Source organism: Felis catus, chromosome F1, assembly GCF_018350175.1.
Source record: "Felis catus isolate Fca126 chromosome F1, F.catus_Fca126_mat1.0, whole genome shotgun sequence".
NCBI lineage: Eukaryota > Metazoa > Chordata > Mammalia > Carnivora > Felidae > Felis > Felis catus.
Genome location: NC_058384.1, coordinates 15,081,465 through 15,107,696, shown reverse-complemented (window position 1 = coordinate 15,107,696; position 26,232 = coordinate 15,081,465). Strand labels below are relative to the sequence as shown.

Here is a 26,232-nt window from a genome sequence, read left to right as displayed (position 1 = left end):
AGCACACAGAATCAGAAGGAAAACCCCGCCTCTTACACCCACTACTAATTACCATACCACAAAACTGACTAGTTGCATCACTGGCCCATCACTTGTGAATATCTGCTTTCCAGAGCTCTCATTCCTGCACAGAATGAGTTTGAGCCACATGGAAGACATGCCTTTAAGCCATTCAGGCCCTCAAGGAACACACAGACCATCCTGGAAGCAATGGTTCCTCTACTCAACCATAGTTATTTTGCTGTTTCTCTGCTCCTTCAGTACACTAATTCTTACTTTTCTTCCACTCAAGGTAAGGAGACAATAGTACCTAAGGTTGTTTTTTTTTTTCTTTTTTTTTTTTTAGCAAGTCTAGTTATTGTCATTCAGTATTGTTAGAGCTAGTTGGAAGAAAGAGACATGTGGGTATAGATAATGTAAACAGAATTTCAATTTTGTCATGTCATATGGCTTTTGAGGTTTACCTAAATATTTTGAAATGAAAGGTTTAGAAAATGCTAAATGTTAGCTGCATTACTGAGTTAGATAGAATCAATTAAATCAGTCAATTGACAGATGCCTTGGAATATTTTCTCCTTTTCTGGAACTCTGCTAAACCCTCTTGGTGGAATAAAGGAAAAAACATATGTTTGCTTTCAAGGAATGGGATGCAAGCTGTAGCCTTAATGAGGGGAAAGACATAAGATAATGGAAGACAGAACAAGGTAAGTGACAGGTGGCCAGTGCATCTTTATGGAAGGAAATGGCACTGAACTAGGAGTAAGATCTGGATTCTGGTTCTAAGCCTCCCTAACTCTATGAATTTAAGAAAGGCATTTAATCTTTCCAGTTCTCAGTTTCTTCATCTGAAAATTGGTAGCAGGAGAATGGATTTGTTCATTACAATGCCCCTTCTAGCTATAAAATACAGTGATTAATAATTTACCTAAGGGTAGTATAGAACATAAATGCTTTAGGAATTCAAAATAGGGGACAACGATTTTGGGCTAGGGTGATCAGGAAAAGTTTCATGGGGGAAGGAGAAAGCACATTGCTGTTTGGGAAGCCCCTGATGTTTATCAGAAATTTCCCATTGAGCTCCAGTCCAAGCTGTTGGTCTAGTAAAGGAAATGGAGATATATTAGGTTCTTCTTAGCAGTTTTACTGACTGTTGACTACATAGCACTGACCAAAAAGAAAATAATAAATTCTTTATTTAATTTAGGATTTAACCCATTTCTGGGTATATCTGAAGATTCTGGGCCCTGGAGAAAATAAGGTAGTATATGCCTATCTAAGAAAGGGCTAGGATATGAAATTAGTGCCAGTGGAAACATTTTTCTAAGGAGATTGGCCAGTGAAGATTTCAGAGATAAGGTTCTACTATTTAAAATATTTGAAAGCAATTGAGAAAAGATGCAGGAGGAAGCAGTACATGGTATTTGCTGTTGTTAATTTAGTTAGGACAAGTGTAGCTTTGGCCAAATATTTACCCAGTAGTCCTTTAATCTGTATTCCCTAACTGTACACAAGGGTATGCAACAGAGGCTTTCTAATGACATCCCTACCTTCTCCAGAAATGTATCAAGGAGAAGCCTGAACTTTCTGGAGCAGTGAAGCTATGAGCTGAAAGAAAAGAACTGTCAGGAATCCTGAGTGTTTTATTTCTGAAGAAGGGGAAGGGTGTGAATAGCAATAGCTTAACTTTGGAAACACTTTATCCCTCTAGAAACCACCTCAAATTTTAGCCAGAGGACCCTGAAAAACATAGGATATGTTATAGGTGTCATCCGTTCCTGCATGTAACTGGAGAACCAATGCTGGCTCTTGCAAAGACTAAGAGGAAGTCTAAAAATGCCAGCAGCACCTAGGACACCTCTTTCCAGAACTGAACTTGACCAATCCCATGTATTTAAGCTCTGATTCCCTATCCTAGACAACATGCATCTTCTCAATGAAAGGTTCTGCCTCTAATGAAATAGTCCAGAATTTATTTCAAATTTTGGAAAATTTAAAAGGTTTTTAGGATATTGTCCTGATTGGATGCCATAAAGGCTTATTTCCTATAGGAAAAGCCAATGGCCTGGCTGACAGTGCAATGATATTTAACTCAAGTATTCCACTTTCCGCTTGCCTATGTTTCCCTTTCCCAACTGACCACAAATAAGTATCTTAGGAAAGAAGGTCTGAGTGGCTAGCAGATGATGAGTCATTATGAGGTGGCTGCTTTCACCTTTTCACAATACGCATGAACCCTGGAGTGTATTTTTGGTCTCCACTCTAGTTTTTATATACAAAATCCCACTTTCCAACTTCTCTAGGCACTAATCCAAAAAGTGTTAGACAGGAAGATTTGCTCCTTTTAGACCAACAGAGGTTTCCTTGGAAGAACTTTTTTTTTCTCCCCCCACCCTTTCTTTCAATGAAATGAAGGAAGTTTCCAAAAGGGGAAATTGCGCTTGTACTTAAAAGCAGAATAGATTCTATTTCCAAATGATAGTCTGGTTGTGGTTGATTTATAGAAAGAATTATTATTTTGGCCATTTGAACCCAAGCATTTAAATCTGGGCTTAAATCAAAATGAGATTACAAGAGCAATTGATCCTTCTAAGCAAAAACGAATTTAACTCAATGGAAAGTCCCATATGCTTCTTATAAATGGATATTTACCCCTTCTAAACCAGAATTATAAATAGAAACTACCCCACAGAGTACTGGGGGTGAGACTTTTGAATCAGACAGGTTGTTTGGAACTCAGCATAGCTTCTTATCAGCAGCATGACTTTGGGCTAGTGTTACTTAATCCCTCTCAGACACACTTCCTCATCTGCAAACGAGCATGCTACTTCTTATCCCATAGACTTGCAGTAAGGATAAATGGGACAGTATAGTGCTGGACCCATAGTAGGCTCTGAATAGATTGTAGTGATTAATATTTGCATCCTTATTATTGACATTATAAGGAAGATAAATTTAAAGACTTTTAACAAAATGGATATTCCTTGCTCATCTATTTAGTTTCTTCATCTAAAGACTATACCTTGTTGCCAAATAGATGATTTTTGTGATTAGACAGATTTTCATTTGTGGCAATAGGGAATATCAGTGATGGTTTCTGTAGTACTGAGTAGACATTAAAGCGGTCCAAGTAGAGTATCCAGGATTTCAGTTTCTGGCAATTAATTTGTCTGTGGCCTTAGGTTTCTCCACACACTCATTATGCATGACAGTAGACACCACAGATATGATCTGTGCCACATATTTTGGCACTCATTTATATTTAGATTGCTACCCAATTGCCTCATGTGTGTAATCCTGTCTTTCTAGAAAGATTATAAATTTCCTAAGAGGCAAGGACTATAAGTTACATGGTTCCCTTGCTGACAATGCTAGCTGGGAATATAGGCAATTCAATATTTTGTTCAATTTTTCATTACAATCAGCATCATTATCAAAATAGCTAATATTTAATGAGCAGGACCAGGTCTGTCTGGGCAAAGCCCTTCATAACAATTATTATATTTAAACCCATAAACACTCTCAGTAAACTAGGTGCTATTGTTTCCATTTTATAAATGAGAAAACTGAAGATAAGGGAATCCCTATCACATGCCTATCATGGATCAAAAGAAGCTGGATTTCAGCATTTTTTTCTTTTTTTTAAAAAAAAAATTTTTTTAACGTCTATTTATTTTTGAGACAGAGAGAGACAGAGCATGAATGGGGGAGGGTCAGAGAGAGGGCGACACAGAATCTGAAACAGGCTCCAGGCTCTGAGCTGTCAGCAGAGCCCAACGCAGGGCTCGAACCGCGAGATCATGACCTGAGCCAAAGTCGGCTGCTTAACCGACTGAGCCACCCAGGTGCCCCTCAGCATTTTTTTTTCTAAGAAACACCAAAAGGAGGATGGAATAATTGCAAGAGCAAACATAATTGTAGGAGTCCAAACTTTAAAAAAAATTTTTTTTTTGATGATTACTTATTTTTGAGAGAGAGAGAGAGACAGAGTGTGAGTGGGGGAGGGGCAGAGAGAGAGGGAGACACAGAACCCTAAGCAGGCTCCAGGCTCTGAGCTGTCAGCACAGAGCCCGACATGGGACTCGAACTCATGAACCACGAGATCATGACCTGAGCCGAAGTCAGAGGCTTAACCGATTGAGCCACCCAGGCACCCCAGGAATCAAAACTTTTTGATCGCATCTCCTTAGCAACAAAACAAAATGTTTTTGAGTATAATCTCAACATATATGCTAATTTATTATGCTATATATAAATACTAATACTATGTATAATAAAAAGATACACAAAATGGAAACTCATAAGAATGAACTGAATAACATGCTTGATCTAGTTTCTTCACAGTGCAAAACTGTTTTGCTTTTGTCAAAATATTATATTTAATATCTTAATATAACATAAACATTTCTAAAGTAATTGAAACAATACTTTAATAGAGTAATTTGATAAATGTGTCTTTTATTTTCTTAATCTTAGTTTAAAATGCTTTGCGACATAATAATTTGAAGGTTATATTCTAAGTTAATTTACCTTGATTCATGATTTTGACTGTCATAACCTATAGTTCCGCACTCTCCTCACCTGGACTATTTCATTCCTTTGACTTCTCTTTAAACAACCAATGTCCTCCCCCTTCTCTCTCTCACCTGAAAACCTGAAAACCTGTCTGCTGGTTCTATAAGAAAATTGAAGTAGGCGGGAAGGAAGTTCCAAAACTTCCCATCGTACCTACCACTTACCTGCATTTTTTTCCCATGTAGAGTGTGCTTCCCTCATGGCACTGCATATGAACTGTTCATGTGCCTATCTAAGGCCACCTCTGATCCAGATTCTGTCCCCTCTTACCTACTCAAAGACATTGCTCTAACAATTATTTCCTAGCTCTTACATTCTACCTCTTGCCACTTCACTGGAACATTCCCATCAAATGGCAACAGATAACCATGTTGTCAGTTCCTTCATGTTAAAACAAAACCAAAGACAAGAAAAAAATAATAATCTCTCATCCCCACCTAGGCTCCACTCAATTTTTCTGTTCTCTCTCACAAGAAAATTCTTCTCAATTTCTCTTTTCTCATTTAGACTTAAATCCACTTTAAGTTTCTGTCCTCATCACACTGCAGAAACTACTTTTGCCAAGAACCCCAATGACTACTATGTTGGTAAATCCATCAGTTAATTGCCTATCCTCTTCTCACTTGGCCCATCAGCAGCATTTGATACAGCTGATCACTTGTCCCTAAAATACTTTCTTCTCTTAGTTTCCAACATCACACTTTCCAGGTTTCCCTTCTGACTCACTGGTCTTTCCTTCTTAGTCTCCTTTGCTGGTTCTTCCTCATTCCCTGACCTCCAAGCATTGCAGTGCTCCAATGTTCCTCTCTATCTATATTCACTGCCTCGACAATCTTACACAGTCTCACATCTTAAAGCATCACCTAGAAGCTGAAGATTCCTGAATTTATATCATCAGAACTCCTTAAATTCCATCCGCATAGGTCCAAATGCCTACCTGACACTCCTACCTGGATATGTGGTAAGCATCACAAACTTGATGTGTCCAAAAATGAACTCATGAGTCCTTCCTTTGTTTCTTTCTCTTAAATCTTGCTCATTCCAGTGATTAGCAGCTTTATCTTTTCAGTTACTCATGCCCAGTATCTTGGAGTTATCTGTTTTCTTCTCATTACCTCATCCCATATCCATGTCAGGATAGCTAGCACCTTGGTCAGAGGCACCATGCTTTCTTGCCTAGATGATTACAACGATCTCTTAACTGGCCTCACTGCTTTTATCCTAGCCTCTCTTTGCTTTATTCCTACCATAGCAGCCAGAGAAATCCCACAAAAGAAACACGTGCAATTATCTTTGAGTTCAATAAGCCTTTTAAGCACTTTGCCACAAGGAAACCAATGAACTTTACGTGGTACAAAAAAAAATTTTTTGTGGTTATACCTTATTTTGCTCTTGAGTATTTTAAGGGCTTTAGCATTTAAATACCAGTATTTATAGAATTAATCACACTGATGGGTTCTTGTAGCAAGTAAACTGTGGTATGCTGCCACAGTTTGAAACTGAAGTCTCCTCATGGTATCTCAGTTACCGTAAATGGTGTGATTGTCTGAATATTAAATGAAGGTGGTTTTACAAATCTGCATTGTGAATATTTCTACGGTTTATTAAAGATAAAAATAAACACAACTAGGAATTTTATTATTTTCTTCTCCCATGTCAATGGATCACCTGGTACAGTGAGTGGAGTGTGAAGACTAGTGTTTACCGACAATTTCTGTAGCCCAAGAGGAGGAGAGTCCAAGAGCAGATAGTTGTCCTGTGGGTATAGGTTAGGTGGATGGAATGAGACCTCAACTTTTGCCGAGAAGACCCAACAGGGCAGCTAGGTAATGGAAGGGAAAGGACAGAACCGGCCATCTACAAAGGGAAGCTGAGGACAGGAGAGACAAGGTGGAGGAAAGGATTTTTTATATGGCTAGGGAAATGAAGTTGGCTTTAGGATCTGAAGCTCTAAATAAACCAACAAGTAAAGCCATGATATGGTCATTATCCTGACAAATTCCTCTTTTTCTTCCCGTACAGACTGCCAGTGAGCCCTGCGTAGCTAAGTTCGGTGAGTAACCTGTCTTGTGTACCTCTGTTTTACTTTTCTTAGTATTTGATACAAGAAGGAAGCCTGTATTCTATTTTATTCATTTTTCAGCTACTATTTATAGCTGTTTGTCAAGTGCCAAGCAGTTGTCTAGTTGCTGAGACTTCAGAGATTAACTAGGCAGACAAGTCCATGCCTTGGTGAAGCTGACATTCAAGGCCACATCTCTGGGCAGGAATGTACATCACTCTTACAGGCCCAGAAACATGAAATCCAGGAATCTACTTTTAATTCTGTGGTTTTTTAAGAAACTTTTTTTACTAAAAATTTCTGTGTTTTAACAAGCACAAGTTTCGTATTTCTATAACTTTTCCCTGTGACAAACTCAAAGTTCTGCTCACATGCCACATATTGCCAGTGCCTCGTAGAGTGTGTGTAGGGTGCCATTTTTGTTTCTGAATGTACAGAGAAGGGATGGAAACTAGGGAAATGGCCACTCCCCTTGTGCCCTTCTCCTCACCTTTCAGCTTCCAAGCCACTTTCCCTTATAGAGACCTGGGATTTGCTAAGAAAACACATTACAGTTTATAGTTACACTGAGCCTTAGGGTATTTCTTAGCCTACATACAAAATTGAAAGTAAGTACATTTGGATTATTTATTGGATATTTCAAGCCAAATACATATTTTCAGCTGAGAGCAGAACATTTCTAGTGTTAACTGCAATCCTTGTTTTCTTATACAGTTCAAATTGCCGGCCTTCCCTGGTTTGGGAGAGTTAGGGAAGCTCTACTTGTCTCTGCCTTTGTAATTTGTTTTTATTTTTTTTAATGTTTATTTATTTTTGAGGGGGAGGGGAGGACAGAGAGAGAGGGAGATACAGTATCCAAAGCAGGCTCTAGACTCTGAGCTGTTAGCACAGAGCCCAATGCGGGGCTCAAACTTGTGAACTGTGAGATCATGACCGGAGGCGAAGCTGGATGTTTAACTGACTGAGCCACCTAGGCGCCCCTGTTTTTGTTTTTCTAGTGAATGGAGAGCAAATAACGATATGTTTGAAATTCCTTCTTGATGTGAAAAAATTTTAAGAATATCACATGCTGCTAATAGGTGCCCTCAGGGCTAGTGGCCCCTGTAACAGAACAAGAGAACCAGGGGCACCTTTTTGCAGTGACTTGCCTATTGTCTATTGCATATTACACGGTCCTACACAGCAGGAAGAAATTTACTAGGCTTTGGACTCACTGGAGATACAGAGGCTTTGCTTCTTGTTCTAATAGCTCTCCTTTATTCTCCTTTAGAATCTGCCCTCAGAGCCTTATAGCAATCATTTATATAAACAAGAATTTAAGTCAATGTGTGATCTCTCCCAGGGTGCTTTCTTATTAAGGTGTCTTTCTAATTATGAGATAAAGGCTTTGCCCTCATAAAAAATAAGTTATGGAGAATTAGGGACTAGGCCAAATAAGTATTTTGAATGATCAAAACACATCCTGGGGCTCTGAAATCACACTACTGTGCTAAAACAATTAAGATTAAGAAAATATGTAAATTCTACTTATACCTATGAAAATACGTGATCTAGTGTAGACTCTTCCCCACCCTCCACCCGTGACAATATTAAACTAGGAATACTTACATTTAAACAAATAATTTTCATTTGTAAACTAATGCATTTACCAGTAGCTGTTTTTGAAGAGTTGGATAATGATATCCTAAGTAGATCTTGGGTATATACCCTAAACTAAAGAGAAGAGCCATAATTTAGACACAATGCACCTAATTCAGGAACATGGATGTATCATTCAATCAGTAAATATTTATTGAGCACATACTAGGTCCTAGGAACTCTTTTAGAAGATACAGCAATGAACAAAATAGAGAAGTACTTATTTTCAAAGATGTTATCTTCAAGCAGGTATAAGATAGACAATAAACAACTGAGGAACTTAATTCATAATACATTAGATGGTGATATACCTTCTGCGAAGAAAACTAAAGCAGGATGAAGAGAGAGAATGACAGGAGAGCACTCTTTTATATAGATTGATGAGGAAGATCTCATTGATAAAGTGATACGTAGTATGATAGTATTTACATAGAAAAGCATGAATATGTGGGGTGCCCAGATGGCTCAGTTGATTGAGTGTTGGGACTCCTGATTTTGGCTCAGGTCATGATTTCATGGTTCGTGGGACTGAGCCCCACGTTGTGCTGTGAGCTGACAGTGAAGAGTGTGCTTGGGATTCTCTCTCTCTGCCACTTCCCCACGTGTGCACACATGTGCACTCTCTCTCTCAAAATAAACAACCATTAAAAAAAAAAAAAGCAAAGCATGAATATGCATCCTGGACTGCCAATTGGTTATCACAATCCTGGTGTGTGATTCTACTCTCCCTTCCTCCTTCTTTCTTTCTTTTCACAAATACTGATTGACAAGAGATACAAATGCCACTTAAAACTTAACACATCTTTCTGTTCCAAATCCATTTCTTTAGAACTCCCCAAGCAAGAGATACACTTAGGATTTGTAATATCTCTAAACAAGGAGTAGATATTTAAAATATTAAAATTGTGGTTGGAGAGAACTAATGTGGACTAGGTAAAGAAACAACTTGTTAAGTGGGAAAGAACTATAGTCAGGAAAGGAATGAAGTAACTATGCCCTCTTTTTTCTCTTTTGTAAATTTCTTATAGGACCACTTCCTTCAAAATGGCATATGACATCTCCTAAGCTTCCTTGTGTGAATAATACAGCTGATTGGAACCTGAAGATACTTCGGAATGGCTTGTATTTAATTTATGGTCAAGTAGCTCCAAATACAACCTACAAGGAACCAGCTCCCTTTGAGGTGCGGCTATGTAAAAACAAAGACGTCATACAAACTCTAACAAACAACTCTACAATTCAAAATGTAGGAGGGACTTATGAACTGGATGCTGGAGATACGCTTCATTTGAAATTCAACGATGAACATCAGGTTCTTAAAAATAATACCTACTGGGGGATCTTATTGCTAACAAATCCCCAATTTATCTCCTAGAGACTCAATTTGGTCTCCTCATCATCTTTAGCACATGCAGAGAGGCTGATGGGTGGGTTGAAGGAGGCAGATTTTCAACACACAGTGTGCCTGCGTGCACAAATCAGCATAAACAGAACTCTTGTCTGCATGTGAGTTTTCATCTCTCAAGCTTAACTGAAGACAGGCCAGAGACATTTGATTACCCCCGACATTGGGTTGACAAAAACACTTTACTAATCCACGATAAATGACTATGGGTGGCTCGAGGGCAGAAGCTTCTCAAAGAGTCTTTGTCTAATTCTTAAATCCTTGGGTGAGAAAATTGTCTTATATCCCTGGGAATCTTAACTGGTATGCCAAAAAAGATCCAGAGCAATGGTCTGGCTTTGTTCTCATATTCTTGGGCCGCTTCACCTTATTCTTCCCATACTCCTGTCTTTTGAGGCCCTCCTATTAAAAGTAGTCAGACTGGGAGGGTGGCCACAAACATGCCAACAACACCCCACTTTAGATGTGATGATGTTAGATGATAGGGAACACTATCGTCTATTGGGACAGAGGCATAGGTGGCATGGAATGGATGCACTTTACTTGGGAACATCCCTGGATTTCATCATATTCAGGATGCAGAGTGCTTTATAAAACCAGTTGGTCAAAGGACTCATTCTGAACCTTCACAGAGGGCTCCTGGGAACTTGTTTATTGTGTCTACATGTTGTCAGTGGTAAAGAAAGAGTAATCATAAAAATTAACCCCCAGAAATTGGTATCATCAGTACTGTATTATGTCATGTAATAGTTTCCTGTTTTTAGCTGGCTCTTCACAGTTTGCCAAGTGCTTTCAGTAGATCACAGGGCAACTCCAGGAAGCTAACGGGGCAGGTGTTTTGGCACAATTTAAACAATGAGAATATAAAGGCAGAGAGAACATCGGTAATTTGCCTCAACCCATAGAACTAGAGATTAACAGTGGGCTTCCCCACTGTCTCGTACTGCCTTAGCTTAAGAGTTGATATTTCAGCTTTCGTGTTATAGTCTATAAAGTTTAGCAGATTTAATTATCAGGAGATACATTCTCTTTCAGCCCAAGGTGGGTAGAATAAAGCTACAACACATCTCTCCTTTCTTAGCAAACTTTTCCTTTCCCTGCTTATAGCAGGAAACACAAGGGTATTGCTCAGGGCTTCCTTCAAACAAATGCCCTTGCTGCCTTGGTCAAATGTGTTAACTTCTGAAAATAATGAATAGCACTCAATTCAATAACAGCCTGCTAAAATTTTAGACTCTGTTAAATTAATTAGCTGCTTGTGGATTCTTGTTGAAAGGTATGTAATATGACTATATGATAACCCAATTTAAAATATTTATGGATATTTGTAAAAAGCTACATTGTTAATTAATACTATTACATATAAAGCTAATTTAAAAATATTTGTATTGTTTACAAAAAAAATTGCTCAGGCTAAGCCTGAGGCAAAAACAAAAATCTGCTGAGTAGCTGTATGGCCTAAACCTGGATACCTTGTTTCTCTTGTATTTGCATATCTTCTCAGGAAATTAAAATTATATCATGTATTTATAGAAGCCCACTGGTATTGATTGTTGTTGAGTTATAAGCAGCAGTGTGCTGAAGTGCTGGAGTGAGCTAGCACTAAGCTCATGATAGCTGATTGTTACATTTTCAAAATTTTGCAATCTGGTTATTAATTAGTCATTCTTGAAATTGGCCATGGTGGGACTATTTATACCATGGGAACTGGCAAACACAAATTAGGGATTTTCCTTGTGGAGAGCCTGTTAACCAGCACATGGCTATTTGTAAAACACTCCTTAATGACTTCTCTCTGCTCCTGCCTTATTCCTGGGACAATCAAGGTAGGCAAGAGAGTGAAATTATCATACTCCCAGGAAGAGGCCCCCCATGGTAATGATTTCTCAGGGCAAGGATGAGCTCAGCAGCTGCAGGGAGAGTGAAGGCTACCAACAGACGATCTTTGAATTTTCCTGGTGTTGTAATTTCAGCCTTTGTTTTCAACGTATACTATTTCCTTGTTTCTTCAAATAGATGAAACCTATATAAATGTTCTGTTGGTAAGTGGGCTGTAGCTAACTTATCTGTGGATTATCAGTTTAGCATCAGTGATATTGAGAACTTGAGGGTGCATCAGAGAAATCCTTGCCCAAATGAAACACTGCTTGGCTAGTGTTAGGCAAAAGTGAGAGCTGGATGCAATCAGCTTTTGGGTATAGCTGTTCCAATTTTTGATGGGTTAGTCAGACAGTTTCACATTCTGACTTCTGTCCCTCCCCTCAACTCCACATCAGCCATCCTCACTAACAAAGCCGTCACCAACCCCTTTCATACTGTTTTTTACCTTCACTCTTGCCCATCAAAACTGACCTAGAGAGTGTTACAGCACTATGAGTTGAGTGCCTCCTGAAGATAGCAGTTGACTGGAAAGCAACGCACTTTTGTGCATTTGATGGGGGCAAACTAACTCCTTAAATATATCTGTTTATCTTGGAGATGAAATTCCTGTCTTTTTGTGTTTGATCTCAAAGAAGCAATTTCATTGGTGGAGGTGAGAGGATATTTTTTATTAGAGAGAAGAAGAAAAAACCTGATTGATTTATGGGCAAGGAGTCTGAGGATTACCTTCAAGTATAAGGTATAAAGGATACCTTGGTACCTACACTTTTCTTGATCTGAATGGATGTGTCTCCATTTTGGGGGTCATTTGTGACCCTAGCAAAGTCACTCTACAGGTCATGACTCTCCTGTGAGTCCCACATATATCCACAAGAGACCAGTACACACACTTTGTGCCTACAAACTCAGAGTACGACTGCAGCAAGATTCTCCTGTCTCTACGCCCAAGGAGTTGGTTTTTATCTTCCTGACAGATTTACTGGGTGGGGTCAAACTCTAGCTCACTGTCAACTTTTGCTTTTTCAGGTGGAAGTCAGGCACTAGTTCTCTGTTACCTCCCAATTGCAAGAAATAAAGCTCTTTTAGGGGTTCCCTTGAAGTCCTCCTACCAGGTTTAACATTAGAAAGTTTCATTGCATCCCATTCCTCCTGCAAATGGAGTGGGTGAGGACTCACAGCATGGCCCCAGGTTTTTCTTTGTAAATTGTATCTCAAGCTCTCCTTTTTACCACTCTGGCCTCATTTTAGGTCCTTAATCCAGCCAATGTGTCAAAGAGTAGTGGGGGAAAGGGGCTCACCTTCATTCCTTTGTAAATTTTGCCATATTGGTGAGGGCAATGGTCTTACCCTCACTTTGATATCTTAGTGCCAATAATATTATGCTTGAGTTGAAACTGAATCAGGTAGAGTCCCACTTTAATATCCAGTTATACTCTTAGATGTCTAAAAGGGATCTGAGAGACCTATGATAATATGCAAAAATACAAAAAGCCCCAAACTCTCACCACAGGAGCAATAAAATAAGAGTTTAATACAAAGGCAGAGGGAGAGGAAAATTATTGTTCAGAAAAGTTAGGCTTAAGAACATTGTTACAAATGAACATAAAACAATGCTGTTAATTTCTTGAAAATCAAGGAAAATAGAGAAGCATGAAGGAAATAAAATTGTCTTATCTAAAAATACTGTTTTAATACACACTGTTTTATTAGGAAGAAGAAACTTGCAGGGCACCAGCATGGCTCAGTAGGTTGAGCATCTGACTCTTGATTTTGGCTCAGGTCATAATCCCAGCATCATGGGATCAAGCCCTGTGTCTGACTGAGCTAAGTATAGAGCTTGTGTAAGATTCTCATTCTCATTCTCTCTCTCTTTCTCTCTCTTTCAAAAAAAAAAAAAAAAGCCAAGAAACTTCTCTCCAGCACTGAGCACTGAGCTCTAGCAGACTCTCCAGATCCACAATGAATGCTCTAGATAGTAAAATTCAGACTTTCCATTTATTTGAATGTACTGGATTCTGCTAGCAGTTAGCTAGTTTAAGGACTTGAAAACAGCTTAGTTGGGCTATTACTCCAAAACATACAACAGTATTGATGAATCCCATTATACTATTTGGGAAAGTAGGCTGGAGGGTTTATAGGACATGTTTCAAAGAACTCAAGAAGTGTTTGGGAATAAGAATATGGAAATTCAATGAACAGAATCATTAGGATTAAGTCAACTTCCTCATTGCTTCAATTGCATAATCAGAGTGGGAACCTCTGATTTTAGTGTCCAGGGTGATTGTTTCCACCCAGCTTTGGTGTTTTCCAGGGACACTACAGGGGTAGCATGTTCCTCACACTGGGTCCTAAACATGCAGAATTTGAGCTGGACTGGGGTGAATTGGTGAGTTTAAGTTTTGCAGAATGGAAGACAGAGCTTCTTACCTCCTTTCCCTGCTTATGGGTTGTATCTCTTACCCAATGGCATAGTCTCTGAGAAGAATCTGATGTTCAAGTGTCCAGGATCTGACACAGTGCCTGACTAATAGTCCTTATTGTCTATTGACTGAACAAATAAATCATAAATTTACTTGAGCATTGGTGAGAACTTAGCATTATTGTGTGCTCTCTGGATAATGCAGTCCAATGGGGAAAGCCTTCAGTCCCTGTTCCTACAGTCTCCCATCCCATCACCTAATCATCTCAAGTGCTCTCCTCCTTCCCTACACTGTTAATGTAAATAAGGTAAAGAAACTTATAAATTCACTCACACTAAGGGAAAATAGCCAGTAAGCTACCTTGTGTTGCATCACTAAAACAGGACAAAATCCTATTTGTTTTAAGCTTTGCTGGCCAGATGTACCAAGAAGCAACTATCTTTACAGTATCCTAAGGCAAAACAACTTATTCAATTTATTTAATAATAAATAGCAGAAGTTTTCATAGTGAAGCCTATGGACTCACTACGTAAGATTCACAGAGGATGCTTGGAAAAAACACGATTGTTTTGAATGATAGGCCTCATGCAAGTCTACTGAGGTCTAGGAATCAAATGGATTTTTTAACCAGCTCTGACCTACAGATTATTTTTATGCACACTACAGTTTAAGAACCACTGTTTTATGGCATATAATGAATCTCAGCCGAAGATTTCTCCAGTATTTAAAAAGAGTCAAAGCTTCTAAACAAAACAATAAAATAAAAAAGCAAAACAAAAGCAAGAGCAACAACAAAACCAATGCTGGTGCTGCGCATGGGACTTACCATAATCCATCTCTCCTCACAAAAGCAAATGGCTTTCTAGCCTCCAAGTCTGAAAAAAGGTTGGGCTCTTCACTTTTCATAACCTAATGGCAACGTTGCTACTTGAACACCAGCAACCTAAGGCATCTGAGTCTTGCCACCATCAGCACTACATTATCTGCCTGTATGCTGTCAACTCTCAAATATTCATCTTTTGCCCGAGTTGCTCTCCTTTACTTCAGATTTGTAAATGCAACTGTTTGCTCAGCAATTTCACCTTGGAGGTAGAGCAGACATCTCAAATCCAACATATCCAAAATGTTGCCCCAAATCAGCTCTTTTTGAAGCCTCCCTCATTTCAATTATATTGCATAGGGCAAAAAACTCTGAGTCATGAAGTCATTCTTGACTCCTGTCTTTCATACATTTACTATTAGGAAATTCTGTTGTCTTTACCTTCAGAGAAAATCTGACCTCCTTTTTGCTAGGACTCTTGTCTGTGCCACCAAGACCATTTCAATAGCTTAATAACTTCTACCCTTCTAATCAGACAAATTTGTTTTCAAGTCCCAGTTTTGCCATTTACTACTTATTTGGATCTTGGACAAATTACTTGCCATTTTTGGAGCTTAATTTCTTGTTTATTTTGCTTCTTGTTATTTACCCAATCCATAACACATAGTTGGACCTTAATAAATATTTGTTGAATCAAATAAACTTTAAATAGGTTTAACATACCAACTAATTTATGTAAAATTCCTGATACAGAGTAGACACTAAAATGGTGGCTGCCATGAATTTTTATTACAGATTTGGATTTATTCTTAAGTTTCTGAACTTTGTCATTTCTCAAGCTGAGATATTTATTTAACATCTTTCTTATTCTTTCTCCTCCCCAAGATAAATTAAGTGCCAGGATTTGTTTAATGTGGTATCACTAGCACCTGAGATAGTGCTTGGAACATTAAAAGAGCTCAAGACATACAAGAAATGAATGGGCAAAAAAGATGGGACTCTGGTTCTTGGTTAGAATGACCAGCAAGATATAAGATACATAATGTGGCAAACAACCGTTAAATGCTATGCTCATTTCCATTCCTCTAGGATATCTATCTACCTTTTATTTATTTTTTGAGAGAAAGAGAGAGAGAGAGAGAGAGAGAGAGAGAGAGAGAGAGAGAGAGAGAATCCTAAGCAGACTCCACGCTCAGCACAGAGCTCGACACAGGGCTCGATCTCACAACTGTGAGACCACAACCTGAGCCGAAATCAAGAGTCAGATGCTTAACCGACTGAGCCACCCAGGTATCCCCCCCTGCCTCCTCCTTTTTTTTTTTTTAGGATTACTCTAGGTTTTTTAAACCTTTAAGTAATGCACTACAAATTCAAAGTACATACATAACAAGTGCTCACTAAAAGTTGGCTGCTATCACCATTGCACTCCTATCACTACCACCATCATGATAGGCATCATTTCATTATCCTCATTTCCCTAGGAAGCAGTATTCTGGAACACATTGGCTTGCTTTACCACAGGAATGTTTTCACCAAATTTTAAGTTAAGTTTGTGCCTTTGGCTTTTATTGAAAATTTATATTTAGAAACATCCATTGGCATCTTCAAAAATGGTTCTTGAAACAATGTTTATTATGTTACTTATCATTCTTTGTAAAATTATTTTAATTTTATTTATTTGAGAAAGAGAGAGAAAGACAGTGAGAGAGTGCGTGTGCAAGCACGAGTGGGGAAGAGAGAGAATCCCAAGCAGGCTCCATGCTCAATGCCAAGCCTGATGTGGGGCTCGATCCCACAACTCTGGGATGATGACCTGAGCCAAAATCAAGTCAGTTGCTCAACTGACTGAGCCCCCCATGAGTCCCATGTTACTGATCACTCTTTATGGCAAAGACATTCAGGAAAACTGATCTCTCATGAACTTGAAATCATTCATATCTCTAATGGATTTTTTTCTCACATATTTTTTATAGAGAAATTAAAACATTCAGAAATATGTGAGGTTTTGCAATGTGTACATATTACTTCTTCAAAAGCACTGTCAGTCTTTAGAAACTGAAATTTGTTATTACTTACTCCAAGTGAATATTTTCATAAACACAAACTGTAGTTTCTGAGCACAGATGTTGACAGATGCTGCCTTAAGAAGATGCTTTTTCAACAAGGCTTTTGCTAATGGTTATTTCAGAATGGTGAAGTTACCATGTCTAAAGTCCAATCTTCAGATTTATAGGTACAGAAATGGAATTTCATCCAGGTATTAGAATTTATAAATATCTCAGACACTATATAACCAAACTCATAAGAGAAGAGATATAAATTAAGGTTGAAGTTAATTAGCACATTCTCTCCCTAGGGAGCACTGAATGGGAATTCAAATTAAAACCAGAAGGCTATTGGCAGGCATAATTTACAAGCCAGGGTGGTCACATAGAGGATCCAAGTGAATAATGGCCTAGGATACAAAATACATCTTTTATTCACTGAATAAGTATTTCCTGAGGCCAATTATATCTCAGATATTATTGCTAAGTACCAGAGGGGATACAAAAATATAAAGATATACTGCTTGTCCTCAAGCAGTTTAGAATTTAGCAAAAAAACAGGTATATGCACAAATGATCAGAGAACTGTATATATGATAAATAACACTCATGGCAGTAAATAAGTCTACAATGGAGATGGAGGAGAACCTGAACAAAGACAATGGCATTGGTGATGGGGATAGGGAACAGACTGTGAGAAAAATTTATGTCATAGAATCATCAGACCTAAGTGATTGTGGTAGATACCACTGGGGTTTCTGCCAAGTTCATAGTGGTTTCCTTATCAGACTTTCTTATCCAGAGGAGTAGATTTCAGCAGCTTCATTTTTACCATGTAAGCCTGTTCTCTTAGTTGAAGTTGACTTGTCCAGGATTAATTACCCTGGGATGGTCTCTTGACTGGACAAGATAAAAATGTAGATCTATTGGGTAGCCCATATTCCCTGTGGTTTTCTGTGAGGAGCAGAGTAAGCTTATCTGGCTGAGACAGGCAAATGAAAGAAATATGCAGACAGAAGCAACAATGAAAGATAGGAAGAAACTCCATTGAATTATTGACCCACAGGGCTCAGCTATGTTCTTGTCCTTGGATTATACGAGAATCACTGTACCTTTGTGACAAATTCCTCTTTCCCCACACTTAGATAGCTTTAGTAGGTTTCTATTAATTGGAATCAGAGTCTTAACTAATGAAGTTAAGACTTGAGATAAAGAAGGAAGGACCTTCTTGGTATACTGAGGAGATGGTGATGTTTTCACAGTAGGGGATAGGAAGGAGAATCTAGAGAAAGTCTGGAGTGGATAAGACAATGAGTTCAGTTTTATAAGTGTGTAGTTTGAGATGTTTGTAGAATATCCAATTGGCATATGTAGTATACAGTTAGAACTCAGGCAGAATCACATGGGATGGGATGAACACATGGAAGTCAACAGCCTTGAGGGTAAAGTCACTGTTGTGAATGGAATCACACCAGAGAGGGTTTAGAATGAAAAGGGAGCCAGTGACTGATAACTGGGAGTACAAAGATTGGAGGACAGGCAAAGAATCCTATAGAGTAGCAACCATGGACAAATGAGGTCAACTGGAGGAGAGAGTACACAGAAAAAGGCCACGAGTGATTAAGAAATGAGGGAGTAGTCAACAATTTTACAGGATCCAAGAAATCAAACACTATGAGGATTGAAGATTGCTCATTGGATTTTGCTGGTAGACAATTGTTGGTGACGTCAGCAAGATCATTTACAGTGGCAGAATGGTGGAAGAATCCAGATTTCCAGGACGGAGGAACACATGAGAAGCACAGTTTGTCAGATGTGCAATAAATGGAAGGTGAGACAATGAGTTACACTAGTCATTGTAAAAACTTGGTTGTGAAAAGAGTTGTGGAATGGTACAGAGTTGGTAATCTCAAGGCGAAAGGAGAGAGAGAGGCATCTACCCGGCAAGCAGACCAGGTATTAACGTTGGATGTTCAGGAGACACACAGTATAAGACAGGCTTACACAAAAAAATTGAACTGAGAAAATCCAATTTCCTTTCTTAGGAATTTGATCTAGAACATAAAAGGAAAACCTATCATTTAGCAGTAGAAAAGTTAAATGATGCCATGGAGCTGCTAATGTGCAGGAAGAATAGAGCTGATAGAAGAAGCAGGTGCTGCCATATGAATAGAAGAGAAATGAGAGATCATACAACTTGTTGCAAACAAAAAGTTACAAACAGTCAATGCCCAGAGATGTTGTGGTTTTTGACACAATTTCAGTTCCTGTTCTAGGACTTATAGATCACCTTAACAAACACCCTTTCTCCATGAGCTAGTGTAAATGGGTCTCCTTCCCTTCAACCAAACAAGGTCCATCAACTCTAAGAGGTCTTTTTGAAATGTTTGAGAACACCTATTATTTTCTAGGCTGTATCATCTCAGGAGAGGAAATTAAGTGCTGTGGTTAGGAGATGCATTTAGATTTAGATAGGCCTCAATTTAAATCTTGACTGCCAATTGCACTTCACGTGAGCTTGAGCACTTTGCATAACTTCTCTGGAGGGAGGTGCTTTCCTTCACAAAGTAAGGAAAATTATTCATGCTACACAGTATGGTTTCAGTTTCTGGCAAGAGAAAGTTCAATAGATGCCTATTATTTTTGTATTATCAGCTTACAACTAGCTATATTAGGTAGGTAGCCTTTTCTCTATCTTAAATTCATTTTTTTAAGCTTTAATGAGTTCCTTCTAGCAACCAAGTATATATTCAGCCTCTTCATACTTATATATTTGCACTGTGTTTGGAATGATGAATATTAAAATAAACTTAAATCTCTCTAGCTTGTGATTAGTTGTCTTTTCTAGATCTTTTCTAGAACCATAGTTACATGGAAGATATACTTTAAATACAGTATTTAAATTACATACATAATAGTGACTCAATTTTATATACAGAAAAGACCTTAGTTATTCATTCACTCATTCATTCCTTTATTCCACAAATTATATATATATATTTTTTTTAATTTTAAAAAATATTTTTAAGTTTATTTTTGAGAGAGACAGATCATGAGCAGGGGAGGGAGAGGGAGAAGGAGAGAGAGAGAGAATCTGAAGCAGGCTGTCAGCACAGAGTCTGACACAGGCTCAAACCCATGAACCACGATATCATGACCTGAGCTGAAGTCAGATGCTTAACTGCCTGAGCCACCCAGGTGCCCCCCACCTTTTAAAAGTGGGTTCCACGGGGCTTGAACTCACCAACCTGAGCTCAGATCAAGAGCTGGATGCTTAACTGACTGAGCCACCCAGGAACCTCTCTCCTTTACTCCACAAATATTTATCACGGTTCTCCTAGGTACAAAGTGCCATTAGGTGCTATAGACAATGTGAAGACTTATAAGGTATGGTGATTTAAGAAGCTACAGCTAGTAAGACAGATGAATTCAAATCACAGAATTATAGAGCTAAAAGATATCTTATATAAAGATACAGACCTTCCTCGACTTACATCCCAATAAACCCATAAATTGAAAATAAAAGTTGAGAATGCATTTCATACATCTAGCCTACCAAACATCACAGCTTCACCTAGCCTACCTTAAACATGCTGAGAACAGTATTGAACTCAGGTCCAATATGTTCACTGCACAACAGGCTAATAAGTTGAGAGACAAGGTATTGGAGCAGAGAAAGGGACTTTATTTGAGAAATCCAGCTAACTGAGAAGGTGTCAGACTAATGTCCCAAAAAACCATTTTCCCATCTTAGTGCAGGCAGAGGATTTTAAAAGGGGGAGAAAACTGGGGGGACAAAAGAAACCAACTTCAGCTGCCACTTGGGCCTGAGCAATCAGTCAGGTGTCTTCAGTTAATGTAGGCCAGTTTCTTCCAAGTTCCTGGAGAAACTTTAAACAATTGATTGCTATGAGCTTTACAATGTGCTTAGGGGTTGATATGCAGGAATGTGCTGATTATAGCTAAGTCCTGCTACAAATCTCCCTCGTCAGCGGTTTCCTTCTGTCACATTACAGAAACTAAAAGAAAAGGACGTCATCTAGAGTCTAACTAGTTCCTACTCAACTGGGACGTCGGAGGGAGGTCATGGAAGTGAAACAACTGGACTTGTTTTAGAAAATTACTCTTACTACCCTTATTAAGTGAGGACATAAAAACTGGGCACTGTATCTCAGCAGTTTTCTCCAGTTTAGAGCATCCCTTCACTATGCAAATCATAATCAACTTGACAAACATATACATGCCAACTCCTAGTATAAATATTATTAAGCCCCATTTTAGTAGTAAAATGAATAGCATAGGAAGTTTAAGGAAGTTTGTGGAATACATTTTCCACTGACTCACATGTCCATGGAGAAGCCTCAGGTTGTGTTTCTGATCTCTCAAGTGGGGCTCCTTTCACCTGGCTGTGATGTATCCAAGGTTGCACCACAGTTGACCTAAGACATGATTAAGTGGTCACGAAAATAGCATGTGGCTCTGTCTCTGTCCATATCTCAGCAAGTTGGTAATCAGGTTCCTGTTCCCTCCAGGTCTTGAGTAGCATGCAATCACCAGAGATGAGGGGTGCAGTGGTTCACTGGGTGGGTAACAATCTAGTGGAAACAAACCCATGCATACTGTTTAATATTTAAAATTTGAACCTATCTTACAACATTTAATTCATGATTGATTTCAGAGGACAGGGAGGTCAAAACTGTAGCCTAGAAAGGCATTCCATACACAATTTCAAAAGGGCTTAGTGTTAGCCTGCTTCATGGACCTACCCTTATCCTGAGTAGTACAAAGGCAGTGTTTTATCCCAAGTTAAGCTAGTCTCTTGATAAATTTTGGCTATAGTATTTTTTTTCAAGGTGTGAATCATTTTTCTCGGGCTTTCCTGTACATTGAGGCTTCCAGAAGGAATGCAATCTCTGTATTAGTAAATCTCCATTCTTTAGCTTGTTCTTCATCTCTCACAGTATACTGGGGATAACTGGAGTGATCTATATGAGGTATCAGAGGTGGTTTTATTTAGCATCTTCTTTCAATGTAACAGAAATGGGTTCTACATTGTTAGCCTTACCTGGTTTCCCATCTACCCCTACAGCTTTACTCACTTAAGTGTTCATAGATCTCAGGTGGGGATAGGTCAGCAGTCGAAGCCTCATCTCCCAGCAGAATCATCTGCAGTCTTAAAGCTTGGTAAGGAGGCATTTGGAGTCTCAAATGCTTTTTTTCCTGGAGAAAAAGTGACTTGAGCATTCAATTTACAGAGCAAGTCTCGATCAACTAAGGTGATGGGATACTCAGGAAGGTACAAAAACTGTTGTAGTTTCTGATCTCCCAAATTACATTTCATAGGTTGCAGAAAGGCTTTCTGTTGTAGTTATCCAGTAATCTACATTATGGAGACTTTTCTACTGGAAATTTTTGCTATTTCAGTATTGATAACTGAGAGATGGCTCCAGTGTCTGCTAAAAGTCCATTAATTGATTTTCTAATGTCAATTTTCTTCAGGGCCCCTATGTGGAAATTACTATTGGCTTAGCTAGATCAGTGGGAGTCCCTGGGCCCTTCATTCTTTATCAGAGCCTGCATCTTGTGGGATCATTTGAGACTTCCTTTCCTTCCCCTCCTTAACCTTTTTATTTTTTCTTAACTTAGGGACGCTTTTCTTCCAATGTCCTTCTTTCTTACAGGCTGCAAATTGGTTTTCAACTAAAGGACCTCCCTTATTTTTCTTAGGAGCCCTGAATTTGTGAGAGCCACATAGGACTTCCACAAAGATGGTGTCTGTGTCTTTGCTTCTTTTTTTTTTGGTGTCTGTTCTCTGTCATCGTACACTTTGAATGCTATATCCACCAGCTGTGATAGCTTCATCTCTAATGCTTCATCCAACTTTTGCAGTTTTCTTTTAGTGTCAGGAGCACTCTGTGTGATAAAGGTCATTTAACCATCTGAACATTTTTGGGTGCCTCAGGATCAGCATCTGTATACTTGCGGTGTGTTTGGTAAATGTGCTCCAAGAACACAAAGTGATCATTAGATTTTTGTTGCAATTCCTGTATTTTATTCAGACTTCTTTTGTTTAGAAACCCCTGAGACCAACCAAAATGCACTTCTGGTAGTAATCAAGTGCAGGCATGCCCCTGTCATTGGGATCCCAATTTGGTTCCACTAAGGAAACCACAACATCCACCTTGGGAGTGTCTTTGGCTCCTCTGTAATGGAGACTGATGCCTCTACACAAGCCTTCTCTATCACTAACCATTTCCATCAACCATGAGAAGCATATTTAAGAGTTTGAATACCTTCCCAAGAGAGTCAGTGAGTTGCAAATATTGATGTAAATAGCTTAATCATTTCAAGGGGATCATCCTGGCAGGAGGAATTATTGTTCTTCCAATGCAACAGAGCTGAAGTAGAAAAGGGCCAGCCCAGGTGTCCATGGTGGTTTAAACCTCCAGTAGGAAACTGCTCTGCTCTGGCTGGAATTGCTTTCTGGCCAAATTGATTCCCTCCCTGAGTCTTATAAGGGGAGACTACTCCAGGCCCTGGTGCTTCCCTGGAATGCTATTGAGGAGGAGCTGAAGCCCTAGAAGGTTCCAGAGAATCAAGCATTTCAGCCCAAGGAGATGGAAAATGGGCCACAAGGGGCAGGAATGGAAGGGCGAGTGAAGGATTTAGAGTTTGTAACATCATCCTGTCTTCTTCCTCCCTTAAATTGCTCCCATCTTCTTGTATTACCCAGAGCACAGCCTTCTTTTCTGGTCTCTGTACCATCAGCCTAGACCTCTCCCTTTTAATCTCCTCCTGACAGAGGAGCACGAAAGCTTGCACATAGGGGAATTTCATCATCTTTGCCAGCTCTCTGGCAATACAACTCCAACTACAAAGCAGTATTGTAATTCAAAGAGCTGTTTAAAGTCCATCATTCACAGATTCCAATGTATATTGTGGCCATGCTGTGTCACAATAAAAAAAAATCACTTTCATGGACATAGATGAATAACTAAAATCGGACTATTTCTTTTTTTTTTTTTTTTAATTTTTTTTTCAACGTTTATTTATTTTTGGGACAGAGAGAGACAGAGCATGAACAGGGGAGGGGCAGAGAGAGAGGGAGACACAGAATCGGAAACAGGCTCCAGGCTCTGAGCCATCAGCCCAGAGCCTGACGCGGGGCTCGAACTCACGGACCGCGAGATCGTGACCTGGCTGAAGTCAGACGCTTAACCGACTGCGCCACCCAGGCGCCCCCGGACTATTTCTTCAAAATGCACCTGAACAGGCTGTCAGGTAGAATAAACATTAAATTCCCCATGACTATCAAATACAATCACAAAAGAGCTGCTCTCCCAACAAACAAAAACCAAATTGGGCACAGAGCCCAACAATTATTTTTACTAGCCAGGTACACACTGGAGCTGCAACTCACCCGGTACTGGAGTCCCTGAACTCATCCAGAGGTTGACTCCTTGCTCCTACAGGAAGCTGGGGCCACCTGCGCTGACCTCAGAAACAAAGGGAGGGTCCCCCCTTGAAAGCAGTTCTGGCACTTGTTACAGACCATCCCCAAAGTCTTTCCCGCACTGGGCTAGCTAACCATGAGCAGCACCTCTCCTGGTTGGCTCACCAACATTGTTATCAAACTCCAGTCTCATCTGCTCACCCTGTGACAGGCCAGTAAGTTGAGAGACAAGGTGTTGGGGCAGGGAGAGCAACTTCATTTGAGAAAGTCACCTAACTGAGAAGATGGCAAATTAATGTCCGTTAAAAACCACCCTCCCTGCTCATGTAGGCAGGAGTTTTAAAAGAGGGGAGAAGGGGGGGGTGACAAGCTACAGCTGTCACTCGGCTTGACCAATCAGTCAGGTGTCTTTAGTTAACGTAAATCAGGTTCAAACTCCTTGAGAAACTTTAAACAGAATTGATAAGCTTATCACGTGCTTAGGCTGACGTGTAGGAATTGATTAGTTCAGTCCTGCTAGCAGAACACTAACATTAGCCTACCGTTGGACAAAGTGATCACAAGGCCTATTTTATAATAAAGTGTTGAGTATCTCGTGTAATTTATTGAATACTGTACTGAAAGTGAGAAACCATGGTTGTAGGGTACAGAATGGCTATTGAGGGTATTGGTTGTTTACCCTCCTGATTGCCTGGCTGACTGGGAACTGCAGGTCACTGCCCCTGCCTACCATCACGAGGGACGAACGTCCTACATATCACTAGCCCAGGATCAAAGAAGATCAAAATTTGAAGTACAGTTTCTGCTGAATGTGTATCGCTTTTGCACATTGTAAAGTCGACAAATCGTAAGTCAAACCATCCTGAGTCAGGGACCGTCTGTAAGTCATCCCACATTTCTAACTTACAAATGGGAAAACGGAGACACAGAGAAGGTAAGAAGTAATGCCGGAATTGGAATCTGGACGGTCCAAATCCTAGCCCAGTTCTTTTCCCACTATCTTACCCCATACAATAAAGACTGTCTTGGAAAAAGTTGAGCCTCTCATCCTTTACTGCCTGTCTTCCTTTACATGGAGTGGGAATAATTGGTATGTTTCATAAAAGGCTTTACTGATGTAATCCTAAAGTATAGGCAGGTGGCACCATCATTGATTGCTTTTCTGGAGTCATTTTTAATGCATCCTCCCTCCTATTTTTTTTCACTTCTGCCTTTATAATAAAAATAGAAATTTATATAGAAAATGAGAGTTAAGGAAAATTTTGCATAAACTCTTGTTCAGAGTTTCTCTGAGGCTTAAAAAAAAAAAAACTGGGACCCCTGGGTGGCTCACTCAGTTAAGTGTCCGATTTCGGCTCAGGTCATGATCTCATAGTTCGTGAGATCTGTGCTGACAGCTCAGAGCCTGGAGCCTGCTTCTGATTCTGTGTCTCCCTCTCTATCTACCCCTCTCCTGCTCATGCTCTGTCTCTTTCTGTCTCTTAAAAATAAATAAAGGTTAAATTTTTTTTAATAAAATTTTTTTTAAAACCCTAAGTTTTATTAGGGAATACAGTTTAGTCCACTGACTCCTTTTAGTTATATTATCTTTGTCTTTCACTCTCATTCTTCAGCTTTGTACTCCTCCAGTGACAGTCATTTAGCCTTTACTGATATCCAGTTCTCTTAACATCTACCCACTATCTCATATAATGCTCCTTCCAATGTTTGAAGAGTGTTAACATGAACCACTAAGTCTTCTCTCCCCAGGCAAAATATCACAGTTGTTATAGAATGGTACAGATGAAAGACCAGAGGTCTAAGAGCCATCGACCTGGCTCTGCCACTTACTACCTTGGTCAAGGCACTTAATGCCTTTCAACTTCAGTACTGCCATCTATAAAAGTGGATATAATAACATTTATCTCATAGGATCATTATAGGGATCAAAATCAAT

At 39.3% G+C, this 26,232-nt stretch overlaps 1 protein-coding gene and 1 long non-coding RNA gene across 4 annotated transcripts in view; one reads left to right on the top strand and one right to left on the bottom strand.

Annotated features, from left to right (window-relative positions):
- The window catches only part of LOC123382735, a 543,574-nt gene that overhangs the window by 215,324 nt on the left and 302,018 nt on the right, over positions 1–26,232 (bottom strand). For all 3 annotated transcript variants that reach the window (XR_006591612.1, XR_006591610.1, XR_006591611.1), the window contains one exon: positions 21,188–21,438. This is a non-coding gene — a long non-coding RNA (uncharacterized LOC123382735). The remainder of the gene's footprint in view (positions 1–21,187; positions 21,439–26,232) is intronic.
- TNFSF18 (TNF superfamily member 18) lies at positions 69–11,212 on the top strand. Its single transcript, XM_006942706.5, has 3 exons — positions 69–292; positions 6,595–6,625; positions 9,301–11,212. Exons 1-3 carry the CDS (start codon positions 134–136, stop codon positions 9,645–9,647), a joined length of 537 nt encoding a protein of 178 aa, XP_006942768.1. The 5' UTR covers positions 69–133; the 3' UTR covers positions 9,648–11,212.

Bases quoted from the DNA above. Each gene is read 5' to 3' on its own strand.
- TNFSF18 (XM_006942706.5), top strand. From the start codon at position 134: ATGAGTTTGAGCCACATGGAAGACATGCCTTTAAGCCATTCAGGCCCT. The intron at 293-6,594 runs GTAAGGAGACAA...CTTCCCGTACAG, and splicing joins TTACTTTTCTTCCACTCAAG to ACTGCCAGTGAGCCCTGCGT. The intron at 6,626-9,300 runs GTGAGTAACCTG...AATTTCTTATAG, and splicing joins GCCCTGCGTAGCTAAGTTCG to GACCACTTCCTTCAAAATGG.